A 20748-nucleotide genomic window follows, 5' to 3' on the forward strand; every position below is an offset into this window, starting at 1 on the left:
TAGTGGTAGTGAGCTTGTTCAGGGGTCTAGTGCCAGCATTAAATACCTACCTGGGAGCCCTAAGTAAGTCTTATGCCTGGCTAGAGGGCTCATGTTGCTTGTGAGAAGGTAGGATTTTAACCAGAAGATCTTATCTGCTTTCCCTTTCAATTTCTTCTTTGTCTTGAAATGCAGTGGCAGCTTTGTTATGGAAGGGAGTTATGCTAGTTCTGCCTAACCATGTCTGGGCGTGTGTCACATCTGCCTCATCTTCTCTCTCATTAGGAATGTGCCCCTGGTTATTACAGGGACACCAAGGGTCTCTTCTTGGGAAAATGTGTTCCATGTCATTGCAACGGCCACTCGGATCAATGCCTCCCAGGGTCTGGAATATGCATCGTAAGTAGCTACTGTATGAAATAATCAGAGTACAATGTGTGCTGCTCCACACCAGCTGACTAAAAGGTTCCTTCTAATACAAAGTGACCAGGATATGTGGTCACCAAATTATTGTCTAGATTCTGAAATAGCTTGGTGTGCCATTTCAAGGGGGTGTGTTGTCTTGGAGTCAGTTTAGGATGAACAGACGGGTGTGCTGGGGAAGAGGAGAAGATTTAGGCATCCAAATGTGGGATGGGGAACCCTTCATTCTAACTTATCCCTTTGTAAGAACTATCCCTTCCTTGCTTACGCCATCGCAATACTCCAGAAAACAGTGGTGTCGAACACTTCTCTGGAGAATACTGAATGTGTTGCTTGTCTCATCCTTGCAGAACTGCCAGCACAACACGGAGGGAGATCACTGTGAGCGGTGCAAAGGTGGATACGTTGGAAACATCTCTCTCGAGGGGCCATTGCAGTGCATGGGATGTCCATGTCCCCTTTCAATTGCTTCCAACAAGTAAGCATCATTGGTGAAATTTTTTGGTTTTCCATCCACAGAATAGTCTGTTTTTTTCCTCCTCATCCTGAGTGAATTTCTTCCCTCTGGGTTCATTCATTCCTCTTTTGGCTGCTTACCCAGGAGAGAGACCAGTGCTCCTCTCCTTACTAATGCTAATAATAATGCGGTAAGTCCTGAAGGGAGGAGAAAGACCCAAACACCCACAGCTCTGATGTTGCTGGAGCAGCCAGTAAGAGTTTTCTTTCTGGAGGACAGACTAGTAATTCTTAAAGCTGTGAAAAGATTAGCAACAAAATTTAAACATAATTTTCTATTGATTTGGCAATTTTTTTACTTAAACTAATTATTAATTCTGATATTAGCACTGGTTTCCCCAAGTCAAGGAAACCTTTGTTGAGATTTCAAAGTGTCAATGTCCAAATGACCTTACAATTCCATTCTTGTGGGATTCTCTTGTGGGCCAGCATTTGGCCATAGCATTTCACTCCTGCAACCAGGCTGTCCTTCGCCTAACAGTAACACTAGCTCAAAGGCAGAACCAGCACTAAGTCTAGCTGGGAGCCTTCTGCCAGGCTGTAAGCGGAGCCCCCTACTCCTGGTCCCAAGGGCAACCCTGCACCAGCACTTCCTACAATTCCAGCCTTGAACCCTCCTGTAGGGATGAAAACTGGCCACCTTGCTGACACTAGCCTGGGGTACAAACCAAAGAACAAGGATGCTTATCCCGAAGGCTAAAACCCTATCTCAGGGACCTCTACTGGCCCTACCTACCTTGGGACCTCCTCTTAGTCTCAGGCTTAACTCTAACCCACAGAGGCCTATTGTCCTCAAGACAAACCATGGGTGTGTTACACACCCCAATGCTCAGCTGAGACGTGCTGCCAGCCCCAACCCTAGCCGCTTGCCCTGCTCAGGGACGGGAGGAAGGTCCCTGCTAACCCCACTCTTTTGCCTGTCCTGGGGAACGGCGCCCACTCCGGCCCTTTCCCTGCTCTTGTACTCGTTGCTGACCCCCAGCATGAAACACTTACATCTCTAGTGTCGGAATCACCCAAACACTGAGACTTGCCCTGCTACAGATCCAAACTCTGACAACTGTCCCTGCCCACGAGCTGATCCCAGCCTTGTTCCCTTTTACCGTGACCATAAACCACTGCCAGCCCTTGCATGAGGCCTATGGTGAGAGCCCCATTTGCCCTGCTCTGCTCTTAGGCAGCGTTCTTAAAATAAAACAGCCTTGTCTCTCTCTCCTGTGTTGTTTCAGCTTTGCCGTGGGATGTGTCCAGAAGGGCTCCACCATGCAGTGTCTCTGCAAGCCAGGCTATGCTGGGGCCAAGTGCGAACGGTAAGGGCTGCATCATAGGAGGAGGAGGGAGTCCTTCTCCAGAGTGCAGCCCTTGCTTTTTTCAGAAGAGACGTTTCCATGGTGGTGACAGTGAAAGGAGAAGCTCTGTTGGCACAGGAGTGTGAGGAGAAAGTGATTGGTTTGAGCTGGGAATCCTTCTCACTCTCATGGGTTTGTCTTGCAGAAGGAGGATAAAATACCAACTGGATTGCAAGGCAGCACCCCTCTGGATCCCAGCGCTGGGGCCTGGTGGCATCCAGGACCAGGAGGGGCTGGGCCACTTGATCATTTATATTCTGATTTTTTGCGTGTCGCCTGTCATTGTACGGTAGTCAGGACTTGCACAGCTCTCAGTGGGAGCTGGGGGAGAGTGGGAGTGGGAGTGTGTTGGCAGGTGAGGGAGACACTTGGTAACATCAGCATGGGTGTGGCTGATCTCCCTTCTAACCTGCTCCCTTTTTAAAGGTGTGCTCCGGGTTACTATGGCAACCCCTTGGTGATTGGCAGTTCCTGCCAGCCGTGCGACTGCAGTGGGAACACCGATCCCAACATGTTGTTCAGCAGCTGTGACTCACTGACTGGCACCTGCACGGGGTGTATGCACAACACAGCCGGGCCCCGCTGCGAAGTGTGTGCCCCGGGATACCACGGAGATGCAGTAGCCGCAAAGAACTGCACAAGTAAGCATGATGCAGGGTAGAGTCCACCTCACAAATGCGTTTCAGGGGCAGTGTGCAGGCACAGGAGCCACAGGCGTGTGCAGTTAGCCAGCCTAGGGGCACAGAGGTTCTCACAGAGCCGATAGCCTGGCTTTCCACGGGTACGTGTTGGTTACAAATAAGAGAAACAAAACAACTCTCGTTAACAGGGTTTTAAAAATTGCACACAGACTGTAAAGCTGCTGCACCGTAGGCGCCTTGTAGGTAACAACAGCTAGTGATATAACCCAGTTATTACTTCTGTGGTTAAGTAGATTTGCACAGTACAGTTCTAATGTTGCAGGGCACAGGGTAAAATCCAAAGTGCTGCTTCTGCAAATCACTGCTCACCAGAAGTGGGAAATGTACCCCAAAAGTTGCTTGAGTAAAAGTGCAGTTCCTTTCACTTCCAGGTACTTGAGTAGATGTGGCGTGTTTACTTTTACTCATGTATTTTTCCAGGGGAACCTAGGAACTTATACTTAAGTACACCCCCCCCCCCAAACTGTTACTCAAGTAACTTTTTGGGTGCTTTCCCCACTTCTGCTGCTCACAGATCTAGGTATAACTCAGGTGATGATGGAATAAGGGTTGGCAGGACCAGTCCCCAGAAATGAGAGACGAAAGATGATCAGTGAATTCCACCAGTTGACAGAATTTTCCCCCAACAAACTGTTGGATCTCATTCAGCCCAGCAGAAAGAAGAGGGGTCAGAGAGCCTGGCTGTCCAGTTTAAATGGTCAGGTAAATGCCTGTGTCTCTTCCTGGCAGGGTGTAACTGTTTGCCTTGCGGGACTGAGTCTTGTGACCCTAGAACTGGACGATGTCTCTGTAAACCTGGAGTGACAGGTCAGCACTGCGACCGCTGTCAGGTAAAATGAACTGTTGGTTTCCCCGCATGCACTGCGATGGCTCCATCACTGCACACTTGGGGGTGCCGAGTCACTGCACACCAGCCCCACTCTTCTGGCAACCTGCCCTGCACCCCCACCCCCTACCCCACCCCCGCTGTGGGCACAGCACGGTTTATGGGCCGAGACTGGAGGGTAATGGCTTCTGTGCCAGCAGGTGGATGGGATGGGATGGGATGGCATGCAGGATGCAGTACCTGCTGACACCTGGCCATACCAGGCAGATACCTGAGGATAAAGCTCAATCTGTAAAGAATGGTGTTACGAAATGATGGGGGAGGGGTGCTAACTGGAGCTCTGATGCTCATAGGAAAAAGCACATAAGTCTAGGGCAAGGTGGGCAATAATTTTGTTGGGGGTGGGGCTACTCCAAGAATTTGGTAAGTGGTCCAGGGCATGGTATTACGGAAGGAGGTGTGATGTCTGGAGTGGAGATTGGATGCAGAGGGGAGTGTAGGGTAAGAGATCGGGGTGTAGAAAGGGCTGTGGGATCTGGGAGGGTGTTTGGGTGAAGAAGGAGGCTGTGGACTGGGGTGCAGGAGGTGGGGCAGAGGCTTGCGGGAGGGAGAGGCAGGGGCTGCGAGAGGCAGGCTCTGGCCAGGAGATGCTTATCTTGCGCCTCCCAGCCAGCAGCTGAGCTGGTTTCTCATTCAGGCTCCCTGATTTCTGTGCCCACATAGGCTGCTCAGAGCAGCTGTTGTGGGGCCATGCACATCTATGGACAGAGGAGAGCCCAAAGGGAGGGGGTGAAGGATACTTTGTGCACTGCCTGTTCCAGAAACTGGGCAGTGGGAGCTGCTAGATTGTGCTGGGGTCAGATGAGGTGCACAAAGCCTCTCTCCCCATCCATCCAGGCTTGCAACTGTTCACAGACAACCAGACCCCAGAGCCAGCTTTTCAAAACAATGGGTGGCCAGAGAGGCTGGCAGAGAGCCTTCCTGAGGTCCCAATGTGCCCACAGGCCAGATCCGGCAGCATATGGGCCGGACTTTGCTCAGCCCTGCCCTGTGGCGAATTTCAGGGATCCAAATTCCCCATGTGATGTAAACAGACCCCAGGCTATCTTATGGACACGGTGCTAATCGTGCATCTCTCCCTCGGTCCTGTTGTGGAACCGCTGCATTGGTCCAGTGTTTCACCACGTTCATTGTATGTTAGTTCATGCTCAGGGGAAATGTCTCTGGGACTGAAGTGGAGACTCTGGGGCTCACTTCAGTGCACTGTGAAGCTGGAGTTGAGAGGCTAACGTGGCTTTCCTGTGCTGTGTGTGATGGTCAGCCTGTGCATTACCCACGTCTTTCCCTAGGATGGGTTCTATGGCTACAGTGGCTGCTCCGGCTGTCAAAGGTGTGACTGCGACATTGGCGCCATCGGCACGAGCTGCCACACTGAGACCGGCCAGTGCAGCTGCCAGCCAGGGGTGAATGGTCTCCGATGCCAGCAGTGCATGCCAGGCTACTGGGGGCTCAGCCAGCATGGCTGCTCAAGTGAGTTTCTCGGCTACCAGTAAATCCTACAGGAGGAATAGAGGGACCTCTCCGTGCTGCCAAAGGGTTGTGTTAGATCACTAGTACGGATCCCCAATCACCCCCGAAGCCATTCGTGGACCCCCACCCCATCAAAGCCAATTCTAGCTGCTGTGTACGCTTCATTAAACGAAAAAGGAAGCCACAAGATAGATTTTTGGGCAGCAATTAATAGCATTATTGGAAGAGATTTAATTTAAAAAGAATAACTGATTGTAACTTTGCAGTTTATTTAAAACTTATTTTCTATGATCATTTTTATTTTTTCACAGACCCCCTGCAATGCTCTCATGGATCCCAGACTGGGAACCACTGTGTTAGAAGCTTAGCTTGAGTCCCATCCCGTCTCCTGCTGGATATGAGGATGCTGTGGTTTACAACACCTCTGTCACGCTCCAGCAGGAGAGTCCATCCCCCATGGCCCCAAGCAGCATTCTAGCTGTGAGATCAAAGAAAGCATCATAAGCCCGTGAAGAGTTTTAATTGGTATTTGTCATTTAGGCCCTAACAATACAGATCAAACATGCCCAAGTGTAATCTGGACGCTTGGCATCACTTTGCAAAGGAGCTGGCTTAACTGAACGTTAGCCTGCAGAAGTGCACGTGCTCTGTCCACCCCTTCGGTTTGCACCTGTAATCACGACAGTGAGTTGAGCAAAGCAGGTTAAGTGCGATGGATATGAAATTAAATCATTTGCATGTGCAGGAAACCAGCCGGACCAGGAAACTCCCAGCAGTCCCCTCTGTGAACAAGTCGTGCAATTGCAAACGGGTATTTTTAAACCAGGACTCTTGTGTTTTTCTTGTGCTAAGTTTTTGAAGTAGTTGAAGGGGAGGAGTGACTAGCCTACGCTCTCCTTCCATTAAAAAGCCGCACACAGCCACAGCCATTGCTCCTGGTTCACTCGGTGATTCTTTTCTGGGATGGTTTTGCTCTGGGAGAGGGAATCCCTGTGTTCCCCCTCTCAGGGGCTCACTAGGTCATGGAAGACCTCTCTCAGCTGCCTTCTTTTTGTTGGCAGAGTGTCAGTGCAAGGGGGGCTCCTGTGACCCCCGGATGGGGGAGTGCACCTGCTCCAATGGCCTGACGGGGAAGCAGTGTGACAGCTGCATAGGGAAGTATGAAATCCCTGTCGCGAATGGCCTGGACAGCATGAGGTGTGAAGGTGAGTAGCATCACGCCGCCTGTCACACCCTGGCAATATCGTAGAAGAGAGGGGCTGGTGGAAAAGGGAGGGTTCCACTGAAGATTTTGGCACAAGTGAGACGTGTTTCATTTTCATCTGAATTGTTTAGTTTTTGGTGTAAAATCAAAAACCTGAAAACTTCATGGCCAAAACAAAATCAAAAGAATTGGCATCACCCAAAAAATATTGTGATTTGGAAATGCTGCTGCAGTGTATCATGGGAGCTGTGATTCAGCTGCTTTGTATGGCCTTTCTCATCCATAGGCAGAGCTCTCTGGTCAGACTCCATCTCCTTTGAGTCAGCACAGGTGGAGAAGGTGCATCATGGGACTGTCCTGACTATGATGCATTGTGGGACATAAAGTCTGATCAGTACTTGCTAGAGAGTAACCTCTGTGACAGATCTTAGGTGTCAGTCATATCCACCCAGCATGGTGGACCCTGGCAGTACTTAAAACGTCGATGGTGAGACTGGCAGAAAGCACCCAGTTTTTTGTCTGGTTTCCTTTTTTACCCTTGGGCAGATAACAGAGGAATGGTGTTAATCAGCCTGATAGAGTGGGTTTGACTCTGATCTCCCCAGTCAGAAGGAAGTACATCAGAGTTATATTGGGTAGGCTGTTGGAAAGCTGCTCTGGGACCAGAGCAGGCCTAGCTGAGAGTTGCACCCCTAAAAGCTCTTGGAACTCCTGATCCTTTGTGCAGAGGGATCAAAAAGTGACCAGGTAACCACAAGCTAACACCCTCTTCAGGGGGAAATCCAATCTAAGAGATGGGGATTTAGAGACACGTGGGCCTCCCTTTGGGTTTAAAAACCTGTCCTTTCTAAGCTCATGGGCTGGTGGCGGGTGGAAGTTGACAATTTCTGATGCAGCAGAGCTGTTTACTCACCACCCGTTCCCCTCGGCAGTCTGTGACAGCTGCGTGCTGCTTCTGCTTGAAGATCTCCAGAAGATCGAGGCCTCTTTCCCCAGCATCAGGAACCAGCTGAAGAACCTGAACGCCAGTTCCATCGCCTGGGCCCGACTGCATGGGCTGAACAGCTCCATGAAAAACGTCACCGTATGTGGAGGGCTCTGTGTTTTCTCCCTGCTGGTTTAGTCTCTTCCCAGGGCTGCGGTCCTATTGCCTGATTTCCACCCCACCTCTCTCTTTCAGGACCACTTGCGTGAGTACCAGCGATCCATGAACAGGGTCAAACAACAGGCAGATGAGCTGGCAGATGAGAACTCGGACCTCACTCAGGATTTGAACGCACTGCAGCACAAGGCAGGGTGTTCTCTGATCTCTCCCTTCCTCTCCACCTCCCCAACCACTTCCCTTCCCTTGTTCATTTGCATAATGATTGTTAACACTGGCGACACATGAGGGTTTGCTGAAGGACTATGTTGCGCCCCTCCACGCTCTGTGGGCAGAAGGGACAAGGGGTCAGAGCTTCTGGTTTACCCACAGGACTAGTAGGGGGCCAGGTGCCTGCAGTGGGGATCAGACCTCCCGCATTCACTGGCAGGAAGAGGAGCAGCATGACCATTAGCTGGGGGAGCAAAGCTGTGTTATTCTGCTTCTCCCCGCTGCTTCTAGTGAGTGTGGGGAGGCCCGACCTCTGCTACCAGCCCCAAGCCTCCTCTCCCTTCACCCCTGGGCCCACATAACCCCAGGAGAGAGGCTTGGGGGAAGAGGCGGGCATGAAGAGGCTGGGGAAGGGGCATTCACGTGTCCAGTGCTCCCTCAGCATCCTTCCTAACCAGTTGTCCCTGATAGATACATGCACACAGAAGGAGCTAATAGTGGTAGTTAGGGCCAGGCCTAATTTGAGCAGCTGCCACATGTTTGACTCCTGTCCTGCAGCATCCTCTGCTAATCCAGTTCTGGGCTCACCCACCACACACTCTGCCCAGGAACCTGAACCCTAATCTTCAACACTCCTGGTCATGTGTAGTATTTAAACCCTGCTGTTCGGAGGGGAAAGGCCAGGGTTAACCAACTTAGTTCTGCCCATCTCCCTGGCTTCACCAATTGCCCTATCCCCATTCTTGTTGAAGCCACAAGAGCCTCTTTGCAAAAGCCTCACCTAGGAAATGGAAACTACAGTGGGACTGTTCATTTCATCACAAGGGCTTTTGTTTTTAAAGAAACACTGTCAGGTTAGTTGGGACCACTGACTGATTTCTTGTTACTCTTCGAGTAGCTCTAACCATCACCAGCTAAAGTAAATAAAATCTCAATTTAAGAGGAAACATATGGGGAGAGATCAGAAAGAGACAACTGGATCCCTCAGAGGATTACGCAAGCTACAGCAGAAAGAGGTTCTGAGTCTGCTGGTGAATTTGTGTCTATTTATGTTGCAAGAACACCTAGTGGCCTCCGTGAAAGATGACAGCTTCATTGTGTTGGGCCCTGTACTCACTTGCAATGGAAAAGACTGTCTACCTCAAAGAGCTTACAGGCTATACAGGATTCAGGGTCTGATTTTTTTAACAGGAAAATAAAACGTGTGTTCGTTGCATACGCAAATAATACGTGCATGTAGTTACATGACCTGAATGTGAACTTTTATACATCCACATGCAAACTCCTTCAGGGCCTCCAAGTTTATATGGGTTCTGCACTCTCCTGGTGCATATGCAGGCTGTGTTGGCACAGGGTCAAAATGAGTTATGGACATGAAAGATTTTTGTCTACTGTGGACTTAAGTTTTTTTTCAGCACCCACAACCTGTCTCATCTTGAACAGAATTTCTCACTACCTTCTACCTACGCATGAAGATACAACATAGCAGAGTATGGTGCACGTTGAAATCGCTGCAGAAAACCTGATTTTCTTTGCAGCCCAAAGCTGCCACCTGGCTTTGTCTTTCCCAGCATTATGGCTCATATTGTAGATAGCCAAACGTTTCAACTAAGTCAATGATTCATTTTGTAGGCAACGATGACACTCCGAAAAGCAAACCATCTCCAAGAGCAGACAAAAGAGACCTACCAGAAGGCAGATCACCTTCCCACAAGAATCCAAGGCATTCTGAATAGCATTGCAGGTAAGTAACAAGTTTTATGTGTAACGGCTGTGCTGATTTTCACCTACTTCAAATTCCACGTTCTCAGTGTTAAAAGCTGTTCATAGCACTGTGTTGCCTTTGATAGCAACTGTGGAGATTCCTGCAGACTGAGCAGGGCTGGGGGCTGTTGCGGAGAATTCTGTGGCCAGTGAATCCCAGTTGCTAGAATAAATGCTGTGTGTAGTGAAACGCGTTATATTTACACCTAAAGTGTAAGAAACAGGTCATCTGCAGTGCTTTTTCCAAGAGCAACATGGAATCCTTCTTGCCCCCGCTGGCTGAAGTCTGCCCCAGTAGATGTAGAAGAGAAGACAGATTACAGGATGGATACTTTGGGAAAGGTCCAGTCTAGTGGTTACAGCAAAAGGTCTAGAAACTTGGTTCTGAATTCCAGCTGTGTTCACCACTTCCACCACTTTGTGTCTCTTTGGGCATCAGGACTGCAACAACAACAAAAGCAGGTTATCTGTATTGTCTGGGTGGGAGTATCTCAGAGTGCTGGGGGGGAGATGGCTTTCGGAGCTGAGTAAGGGGAGACTACGTGCTCAGCTGATGGAGAACCCTGAGTCATGGCTTTCCTTGCAGACATGGTGCACCAGATGGACACGCTGGGGACTGCAGACCTCAGCACCACCTCCACTGAGGAGTTCTGGCAGAAGATGGCTGAGGTGGAAAGAATGCTGAAGGAGATGAAGGAACGGAATTTCCTTGCCCAGAAAGGGGTGGCGGATCATGAGCATGAGGAAGCTCAGAACTGTGAGTCTTTGTCAACAGATGCCCAGAGGGGAAGGTCAGGGAGAGGAGAAGAGGGCAGAATGCCAAGGTGCAGGCAGTGTCTAGTGCCCCTTGGGCTTTTTTCAAAAACTTCTGGCTCAAGGGCATAGCTGCAAGCTGGTATATGGAGTAGCTCATTATTACCCCTTTCTGATCCTAACATTTGGAGAATTACACTATTAAACTAATATGCCCATCTCGCTTTTCTAGGCTAGGTATTCCCAGTACAGTCCTCCTCAGCCATGCAGCACAGAGGAGATGGTAATTGATAGCCACGTTTTTAGTCCCTTGTGCAAGCTGCAAAGATGCTAATAAATGGCAGTGATTTTTAATTTCAGTCCCAATGAAGTTTTAATTCCTCTGCACAAGCAAGTTCATGAATGCTCAGAAGGCTTAATATTTATTTAGTTGCATTTCACTTTCATTAACTTAATGGTTCAGTATGACAACAGAACCATGACAGCACTTAGAAATGTAGTTGGTGGTTTAAAAACATCTATATTCTCATACCCACCTTTGCATGCTTTCATGTCTTGTGTTTGGTGATTGAGTGAGTTGTCCTGAACCGAGGCAACAGAGAGGCTCAGATGGACATGCAATCTGTGATTTCCCCATTGCAGTGCACCGCTCCATCCAAACGAGAGTCTGTAATAACCTAGGGGCCAAATTCTCTCCTCTGGCATTATTGGAATTTCTCCATATGTACACTGGTGTAACTGTGGGAAGGGATGTTGCATAGCAAATGGATCTTTAATCTAGCAGAAAACAACATAATGAGATCTGACAGCTGGAAGGTGGAACTAGATACATTCAGATCAGCTGCAGATTGTAGTAAAATGCAGGTGTAAGCCCATACAGCACAGTCCTGGTTTGAGGCCTAAGGCCTAGCAATAATGGACAAAACATGGCTCAAAGCAAAGCTAAGCTGTGAGCAAGAGGCAGGCCTCTGCTAACAGAATTCGGCACTCACAGGGCTGAGAGTACAAAACACTAAGTGGTAATTGGTCCAGGTGCAGAAGGGTAATTGGTACAGTTCATAGGTTGAAATCACCAGGTACCACTGGCTCATTAAAAAAGACATTGGTACCAGCTCAGCACAGATACAGACCTAGGTTTAGGAAAGGGTCTAAAATGACAGCACAATGGATAAGAGATGATCTAACCAAACCATGAGGTACAGGGTGATTGGTGGTAACCTGGTGACGTCAGCAGTGAGGTGTACTTTGTTTGCACCTATATATAACATGATATTTTTGGGGGACTGTCTTTGTCTGACCGAAGGGGGCTGTGGAATTCCCACTGGCTGTGTCAGTCCACTGCGGCAGGTGTATACATACAGTGTATCAGTACAGTGTGCTATGCTGGCTAAGTCTTATTTGTACCTTGCTTGACAATAAACCCTGGCCAGGTGTCTTCGACCCTGGCCTGGTCTGTGGTTTTTGGGGGACTTTGCTGCTGTCATTGGGCCTGCATCATTGAAAAAAACCGCACGCATGCACACACACACAGAGGGAGAGAGAGAGAGAGAGCCTTCTGGTTATCATCAGCAGAACAAAAGATACATGAGAACACAACAAGAGTAAATCTGCTGAACTACACAGATTTTTAACGGTAACAGAGAGGGAGCCATGCTAGTCTATACACTATCAAAACAAAAAGCAGTCAAGTAGCACTTTAAAGACTAGCAAAATATTTTGCTAGTCTTTAAAGTGCTACTTGACTGCTTTTTGTTTTCATAGGTTTTTAACGGGTATGGTGATTAGCTTTTGGAACAACTTACCTAGGGATGCTGTGGATTCCCCATCGCTGCATGGCTTTGTATCGGAAGGGATTGTCTTTGTCTTTCTAAAAAAATTGCTGTAACTCAGATTGAAATTATGGATTTGATGTAAAACCTACTGAGTGAGATCTTTGCCATGTATGATATAAGAGGGCAGAGTAGTTAGTGGTAATAGGCCCCTTCTTGCCTTAAACATCTGTGATTTGAGACCAGAATCAAGCTCTGAGCCTTTCAAGCAGCTTCCACTGTGTACTCCGAAAGAACTCTTAAAATTGGGGAAACAAGAGTTTCAAGGTAAGCTCCTTGTGATCTCTGTCATCAGTGCTCCGTCGCGTGAAAAGCGAGCTGTACAGCAAGTGGGAATCCAACCAAGACCTGATGAAGAGCATCAAAGACCGACTGGATCAGTATAGCTCAGACCTGATGGATCTCCGAGATGCTCTCAACGAGGCTGTGAATAAAACAAGGCAGACAGAGGACTTGAACAGCCTGAATCAGAACAACCTTGAGGAGAGACAGGTACACAGAGGGTTGTATTTGCATCTACAAAAGCAAAGGTGCTGACACCACTGGGCGAACTTGTATGGCTTTGACAGCGGCTAAGGCATACTGAGATAATCTAGGGCAGGGGCCTGTAACCTGCGGCTCCAGTGCCACATGTGGCTCTTTAAAGATTTCTTTATGGCTCCTGACACTATAATTGCAAATTAAAAATGAAACCATCCTGATTATTTTCAATAAACAATGAATGTCTACAAGCCCAACAGTGAACAACTCATATCTAAATAGAACATGATATGTGATCTCAAAATGTTGGATAACACCCCCTTTAAGATGTGCAGTGCATTGTGGGATATGATTCTATATTTGTGCTTTGATCATGTTGCTAATGAATTCCTGATTTTGAAAAGGAAAAGGAAACGTGCGGCATTCCTGCTGTGAAGGGCAACACTTGTTTTAAGAAAGAAAATGGAAATTAAACATGAAGTAAAATTGACATAGTTAAAGTGGGTTTGGGAGTGAGAGTCAGGAGGACAGTGGTACAAACACACCCATGTGAAGTGTGAAGAAAGAGAATATGTAAAATGTTTGTGACCATCCTGCAGTAAACATGTAGCGCATTACAGATCATTGCATGTGCACTGTTCTTAAAATAGGGGTTACAGAAAGTCCGGTTGGACATTTTTTATTAAGGACTGTCTCGTTGTCGCGTACATTGTGGCTCTTGAATTACTGAGCTTGGAAAAAATGTCTCTTCTTGCTATTTTGGTTGCTGATCCCTGATCTAGAGCAACCACAGATACTGAGTGGGCTGCATGAGTGGCCCTCCAATGGGTAGCAGCAGTCCATGGCACACTGGGGTTACATCTGCAGCCCTCAGGCCCCTGGCTGCCCCTCCTCCATGTGCACCTCACACACCAGGGCACTGGAGCTCCCCACTTACCTGCTACAGGGGATTCGCAGCATTCCAGCTCTGGGAGGCAGGGGGAGGAGCGGGAACAGAGTTCAAACTGGGCAATTTGCAGCTCTCCAAAAGTGCTGGGAGGGAGGTGTCATTGGAAGTGCAGAGCTCCCAGTGCTTGGGGGCAGGGAAGGGGACAGACAGAGGGTCCGCAGGCCACATGTGGATCCCCAGTGGGCCATTTGCAGCCCACAGGTTGCCTACCACTGATCGAGGATGTGCCTGTTGTTTGATTCTGAGGCTCCTAACTAACCCTGTCCATCTGTGCCCAAAGCGAAAGAGTAAGGAGCTGCAGAAGCAGTACGGGATGGTGCAGGACACCCTGCAGATGGCTGAAGACTCCCTGGTCCAGGTCTCGGATCTTCTACAGATAATAGAAAATGCAAAGGAGGTGAGTGGTGGGAAAAGCTCAGGGTTGTCTGGTGGATTCTGAGTGGAGGTACGTGAGGTGGTCTGGAGCGTGCTTCCAGGAGCCAGAGGGATGGTGCAGTGAAGGTGTGGGCACTAACACAGGGAAGGGTGGAGGAAGGATGGTGGAGTGTGTGCAGGGCCTAGTCCATGGCAATGGAAAGTCAGCCATGTGCTGGTCACCTGCAAGTTGTCTGTCATCTTCCCCCCACCGCAATGTGTCTCTCCCTCCTGGGTGCTTGTCCAGCTGCAGAAGTGAGATGCTGGCAAGGTTGGTGAGTGTCCCTCATGGGCGTGTCCTCCTTCAGGAGTTTGAGAAGCTAGCTGCCCGGCTGGACGGAGCCTGGCACCCCCTGACCGAGCACGTGAAGAAGTTTTCTCCCGCTAGCAGTAAGATTCCGGTGGTCGAAGAAGCTGAAGAGCATGCTAGGCTCCTGGAGGAGCTTGCGCGGAATCTTTCCAGGTAACCTCACCTGCTGCCTCAGCCGTCACCTTGGCCTGGTTGGGCTTGGAGTACTTGTGGTCTGTTCTGCTTCTCATTCCTGCCTCGATCAAGGGCGCTGAGCTTCCCGTAGGGTAACTCCGCTGACTTGGCACCACGTCCTGCTCTCCAGCACCGTTGCTGGTGTGCCTCCAGCCACTTTGTAAACAAGCGATGTGGGGAGGGGTAGCTCAGTGGTTTTGAGCATTGCCTGCTAAGCGACCCAGGGTTGTGAGCTCAATCCTTGAGGAGGCCATTTAGGGCTCTGGGGCAAACAGATATTAAAAAAAAAAAAAAAAAGGGTCATGGATGGTGCTTGGTCCTGCTAAGAGGGCAGGGGATTGGATCTAATGACCTCTCAAGGTCCCTTCCAGCTCTATGACATATGTGTATAAGGGGTGATGTGTGGCAAATGGCCTCTCCAGGGCACTTGCAAGGGTCTGAAGATTGTTGAAGTCCCTGCTTTGAAAGTCATCCTGAGATAATGTTACATGTGAGAATTGATGTGTTATCTGAGGCCCAGCGCCCCTGAAGATCCCTCTAGTAGCAAACCAGTGAGTGATGGGGAAAGCGTAAGGGTAAGGGCTGCAGTGACACCCATTCCCAAAGGGAATGGGGCCTGGCCATGCCACCCATTAATGGGGTGAATTTCAGCCTCTCACATCTTCAGGATGTGATCAGCTGGCTTCTTAGATCCAATCAGTGTGGGAGTACTGCTTGCTGTTGGTTATTTGTGCTGTTTTGTTGGGTCTCCATTTCTTCCACTCTGCACAGCAAATAAGCAGGATATTCCCCCTCATCCCCACACCCCTCACTTCCTACCCCTCAAGCTGTTTCCTGCCATGGATTGGGGAAGGGTTTCTCTCTGAGGTCTGGATGCCAACACTACTGGGGATTCCAGTCAGACTGGGCACTGCAGATCCCTGGACCTGTGGAGGGCGAGGGGCAGTGACCAGGTTGCCTGGTTCTGCCCGCTGGTGCTTAGCTGGGTTCTTTGCAGTGATCTCTATTTATTCATCCTCAAATGCAGCATCATCGGGGGTGCAAACCAGGATGGGTTTATCCAGCGAGCGATCAATGCCTCCAGGGCGTATGCCAGCATCCTTGAGGCTGTGAAGAATGCAGAGAGGGCAGCCAAGGACGCTGAGGAGGCCGCCAGCGAAGCTTTGAGAGTACGTGACTTCCCTTCTGCGCCTCACAAACCCTCGTGAAATCCTGGCTCCAATGAGCTTGTCCAATGCTGTTTGCTTCCCTGGCCACACTGTAGCTCTTTATGCTGATACACAACACTCCTGTCCTCTCGTGAGCCCCCGCCCCAACCCCCACTTTGCTTTGCAAGCGTGAATGGGCCCAGCCTGCCCACACTGCTCCGAGACAGAAGTTGCTATCTCCACCATAACAGATGGGGAAACTGAGGCAAGTGATGTGACTAAATGACTTCATCATGTATCTCAGAAATCTCCTCCCTGTTGCCCTCCTCAGCAAAACGCTCTCTGGAAGGTGGGGCAATGCTTTTGACCACCACCGGCTCTTTGCAAGGTGGAGGATTGGGGACTGGACACCCTCTTCCAATCCCAGGGCTCAGGCGCTGACCTGTCAGGTGCCAGGCCCCAGGCAGTTTGTGAGGAGGTGCCCTGTGTGTTTGTAGAGTGTTGTATCAGGAGATCTCGGTGCCATATCTAAAGAGCTGAAGAAGAACAGCAGCACCCTGGAGCAAGCCGTGAAGAGGGAGGAAAGGAAACTCAATGGGGGTAAGAGATGGCTTAGTGATGAACAGAAGAGTTTCAGGGAAATTCTTGTGTGTGGGCAAGGAGAAAGCTCTCTGTCTGTGTCTGTCTGTCTGTCTGTCTGTCTCTCTCTCTCTCTGTGTGTGTGTGGGGTTCTTTTGTTTTTTTTCCCCCAGGAAGGGGAGTTGTGTAGTGGTTGTGGGTGAGGTGACTGGTTGTAATGCACTTTGGAGGTCCTCATGTATTACTTGTGTCTAATTCCAGACATTAAACCAACACTGCAGGCGGCCAAGGAGAAGCTGGCCGTTCTCCGAGAGAAGAAGGAGCAGCTCCTAAACCAGTTGCGATCGGTACAGAACATGCTAGACAAGGACCAAGGTGTGTCTGTAGAAGGTGGCTTCTGGACTAGAGCTCTGCCTATCCCAGGAGAAAAGGGTCTCCCTAGTCCCTTCTGACACACAGGGCAGTTCATGCTCATGGTAGGAACGCAGTGGTTTGTCCATCCAGTGACCCTGTGGGGCTCCACCTGACTTCTGGATTGGTTGAATTCTGTTTCATTGCCTGGGCTGAAGGTGTAAATTGTTTCCACCTCCTGGGCAGGGGCTTTTAACGTGTGCAGGAGCCACGGACACACGTACATCTGTTATTGCATGAAGTCAGGCACCACTTGTTCCTAAGCTGCTGCAGAAGCACAGTGCTGACTCCGGTCAGAAGTGAGTCGCTCTGCCCTGCCTCCTGGTTTGTGCTGAGTTTGAGACGTATCTTCTTTCCTCCCCAAGACAACATCACGGCAATTATCCAGAATGCCAAAGCTGAAGCTGCAGCAGCCAACAACACGGTTACAAGGGTGGAAGATACCTTGAGCTCCATGAAGAAGAACCTGGATGAGTGGAAAGACCAGTATGGAGGCCTTAAAAATGAAGAGTTAAACCAGGCAGTTCAAGACGCCAAGAAGTCTGGTATGTAAAGAGGAGAGTTCGCCATGGAGAGTGTGCAGGAGTCGCGACTGTCACTGTGAAGCACTTCACTGCGGTATCTAAGTGCTGCCCGGAGTGTGGTGCTCTCTGCTGACAGGTTTAAAGGGAGGGTGTTGTGTATCCTCCTGTGATTTCCTGTCTCTGCAGCGTCAGGGCCCATCCGCAGGGGATGTGCTGACAAAGTGCTGGAATGCACTTTATTTGGGTGTATTTTTAAAAGCCACTTTTGTTACTGCTGCTCTCGAGACCTCTCAGAGAGGTGGGCACATCCACCGCTGCTTTTCTCCTTGTGATTGCTGCTTTTTGCTTTTTCTGGTTAGTGCCCTGATAGCTGTGTGTAGGATCCCTTTCCACCCCGCTGATCATTGCCCCCTTTGCCTCCCCCAAACATGCCCAGTGTCTCACCTGGAAAGCACCATTCCGCTGCTGCTGGAGAAGCTGAGTAGCCTGGAGAACAGGAGGAATAAAAATTCCACCGTGTGGGAGAACATCCTGCGAATCCGCCAGCTGATCACCCAGGCCAGAAATGCTGCAAGCAAGGTGGGGGCTTCAGAGAGATGGCTGCATACATGAGAGTGCTGCTGTGTGACAGGTCTGGCGGTGAACCCCTAGTAGCTCTAGTTACTACAAACCAGGCACTGAGCAAACCTCCGTTATGTGGCTCTCAGCAAACCTCATGGGAGCCCTTGAATTTGCTTTGGATCTGGATTGGCCAAAGCAGGTTGGCAGGTTTTTATGAAGTCAATGCATGCTGGAACTTGGTTCCGCCTTTGGCTGGCCACTGTGGCTTCATTGTGCATCATACGGGGCAGTTCTCTAAAAATTCATCTTCCAGGATTCAGAAGTGGCAGGGTGAGCAGGGTTTGCTCTGAAGCTCAGGTCTTGGGGGTGGAGGGGACCCCATTTGGGGGATTAGAAAGGAATAATTCAGTCTTGATCATACACTTTGTGATCTCTCCAGCCCCATCCAAACCCTTAAGAGGCCCCATGGGGCTTTTATAAATTTCCCCTTTGGACCCTCCGTCAAAGTACTTTGTCCAGGTTAAATCTCAGCTTCCGAAGTACAGCTGGGCAGAAGTTCTCAGGCAATGTGTTTGTTTGCAGTTATTCTGGACAGGCTATGTACATTCAGGTCAACTGAGACGTTTTGTGAACTTGCTTCAAATTCACTGACCCAGTTCTGGCAAACAAAACAATCCTCAAAATCTCCCCAGGTTTCATTTAGACATTTCAGGAGGAAAACATGTTAATTTTTTTTCAGCTGACGTTTGTACCCATTTTGCTTATAAATGAGTTGAAGGTTTTGGTATTTTTATAAAAGTTTGTTCTGATCAAAGTGACGGGCTTTTTCAAACTTTTTGGTTTTTATGCAAAAATTCAAGCGTTTTTAGTTTAGGGTCAATTCAAAATGATTTTTTTCCCTTGATCTCTTCTACAAGCGAATAAAAAAGTTTCCTCCCCTCTGAATACCAGGGTAAGTCTACATCGCAAGAAGAGATCTGTTGCTGGCCAGGGCTTGGGCTGGGGTCCTGTAAAATTGCTCTGTGGATCTTTGGGCTTGGGCGGGAACCCAGCTTCTGAGACCTCACAAGGGATAAGGGTCTCTGAGCTCAGGCTCCAGCCATAACCTGAGCATCTACACAGACACTTCTGCACTGCACAAGTACAAGGCAGCTTACCCGGGCTCTGAGCCTCAGTGCCCCAGGTTTTATTGCAGTGCAGACATACCCTAAGTGCAACTCTGCCTGAGCTGGTAGGAAAAGCTGTCACCCATAAATGAGGAGTCCGAATGCGTGGGCCGCTTCAGCCAACTTGGCTTTGATTTCTCTGCCTCTAGGTGAAGGTACCAGTGAAGTTCAATGGCACTTCTGGGGTCCAGGTCCGGACTCCCAGCGACCTGCAGGATTTGTCGGCCTACACCTCCCTGAAGTTCTACATCCAGAACCCAGAGCCCAAACCCAGGCAGCGGCGCCAGGATGGGACTGACACAGGACAGTTCATGTTGTACCTGGGCCCTAAAGAGGTTAGTGTTTCCCATCTGAGCATGGGAGCAGGTGAGGGAACCAGGCAGCAAGCGGAGCTTGGGCTGGGTGATCCAGCAGGGGAACAAATATGAACCAGACGCCCAGCAAGGGAGGTTTCATGTCACAGCAGAGCTCTGGGTGGGATGGGAAAGTCCAGATGGTCTTATATACTTAGATCAGGGGTCAGCAACCTTTCCGAGGTTAAATAAGTTTTAAAAAAATTTCAGAGTTACAATCAATTATTATTTTTAAATTAAATCTTTTCCAATGATGTCATCAATGGCTGTCTGAAAATCTATGTTATGGTTTCCTTTTTCATTTAATGAAGTGTGCATAGCAGCTAGAATGGCTTTGGGAGCCCACAAACAGTTTGATTGGGGGACTGCAATAGTGAAAAGCTTGGGAACCACTGCCCTAGAAGACTTCACACTGGGCTGTAAAAATCCAGTAAAAATTTGGTCAGGTCCAAATCCCACCCGGAGGGCATCCCTTTAAATGCCCTTAGCGATCCCCCTTTCTGATGGGTTCACTGCAAACCCATGCTTGGTTTGTTCTGCGAATTCAGGGTACTGGAGACTACATGGGCATTGTGCTGAAAGACCGCAAGGTGCAGTGTATCTATAAACTCGGGGACGAAGAGCCCACCTACTTAACTGTTGACGAAGAGATCGGAGAGGAGTTTGCTGCAGTCAGCATCAACAGGTACAGAACCTACTCGCATTGCTGGTGGAGCTAGAGAAAAAACAGCTTTGCAAAGTTGCCCTCTGCTACCTTACAGTGAGAGGGAGAGCGAGTAATTTGCATCACAGTGCCCAGGACTGTGAATCATCTTGTTACCTACCTGAGGCTCCAGCAAGAGGTTAATTCCCTGACACCTTCCATCTGTTGGCTACCCAGTCTCCTCGCTGTGTGTTCCAGCCCTTCCTTTGCCGCGCAGAGTAACGATAGGTGCACCCCAGTTCCTAAGCCCCTTTGAAGTGTTCCCCTGTAGTCCAGTCCCTTTTCCACAGAACACTCAGAAATATCAGGCCGGCCATCTCCAAGGGAACAGCCTATGCCAGTCCATTCCGCCTGGGGCTCAGTGTGGTGAATCTCATGCAGTCAGATGCTGGAGAGGGACTCGGGGGGGAGTGTGATCACCCATCTGCTGGGCTCTCCTCTGCTTGTACTGATTGTCTGGTCTGGGCGGTCAGGATCCTGCAGTACGGACACATGTCTGTGATGGTGGAGAAGCAAACCCTGCACGAGACGAAAGGCGACAGCGTGGCCAAGGGAGACGAAGGGCTGCTCAACCTCGAGCCGCACAATGTGGTCTTCTACGTGGGGGGTTACCCTGCCAGCTTCACGGTGAGAGGGGCTGCCACAGAAGAGTGGGTGGAGAGGGGCCTTCCTGGATCCTTTGGGTTGGATCCTGAGCTGGTGTCCCGCAGCAGAACTCCTTGGCACCAGCTGGAGATCTGGACCATGCTGTCATCTGAACTGCCTCCATTTACCCCCTGGGCACATTCAT

At 49.6% G+C, this 20748-nt stretch overlaps 1 protein-coding gene and 1 long non-coding RNA gene across 4 annotated transcripts in view; one reads left to right on the forward strand and one right to left on the reverse strand.

Annotated features, from left to right (window-relative positions):
• LAMA5 (laminin subunit alpha 5) overlaps positions 1-20748 on the forward strand; it is a 178643-nt gene that overhangs the window by 142144 nt on the left and 15751 nt on the right. For all 3 annotated transcript variants that reach the window (XM_075012169.1, XM_075012170.1, XM_075012171.1), the window contains 22 exons: positions 265-378; positions 753-880; positions 2148-2228; positions 2694-2908; positions 3698-3798; positions 5144-5324; positions 6386-6529; positions 7461-7612; positions 7709-7819; positions 9473-9584; positions 10191-10361; positions 12482-12678; positions 13896-14012; positions 14338-14492; positions 15541-15682; positions 16159-16261; positions 16502-16615; positions 17017-17196; positions 17612-17754; positions 19052-19237; positions 19804-19940; positions 20432-20585. In XM_075012169.1, coding sequence (XP_074868270.1) covers positions 265-378; positions 753-880; positions 2148-2228; positions 2694-2908; positions 3698-3798; positions 5144-5324; positions 6386-6529; positions 7461-7612; positions 7709-7819; positions 9473-9584; positions 10191-10361; positions 12482-12678; positions 13896-14012; positions 14338-14492; positions 15541-15682; positions 16159-16261; positions 16502-16615; positions 17017-17196; positions 17612-17754; positions 19052-19237; positions 19804-19940; positions 20432-20585 — 3138 coding nt within the window. The remainder of the gene's footprint in view (positions 1-264; positions 379-752; positions 881-2147; positions 2229-2693; positions 2909-3697; positions 3799-5143; positions 5325-6385; positions 6530-7460; positions 7613-7708; positions 7820-9472; positions 9585-10190; positions 10362-12481; positions 12679-13895; positions 14013-14337; positions 14493-15540; positions 15683-16158; positions 16262-16501; positions 16616-17016; positions 17197-17611; positions 17755-19051; positions 19238-19803; positions 19941-20431; positions 20586-20748) is intronic.
• LOC142022400 (uncharacterized) lies at positions 9591-12473 on the reverse strand. The gene is made up of 3 exons (XR_012647948.1): positions 12160-12473; positions 10894-11134; positions 9591-10045 (listed from the first exon to the last, which is right to left on the reverse strand). It is a non-coding gene; the product is annotated as an uncharacterized LOC142022400 (long non-coding RNA).

The sequence above is a fragment of the Carettochelys insculpta genome, chromosome 17, assembly GCF_033958435.1.
Source record: "Carettochelys insculpta isolate YL-2023 chromosome 17, ASM3395843v1, whole genome shotgun sequence".
NCBI classification, from domain to species: Eukaryota; Metazoa; Chordata; order Testudines; family Carettochelyidae; genus Carettochelys; species Carettochelys insculpta.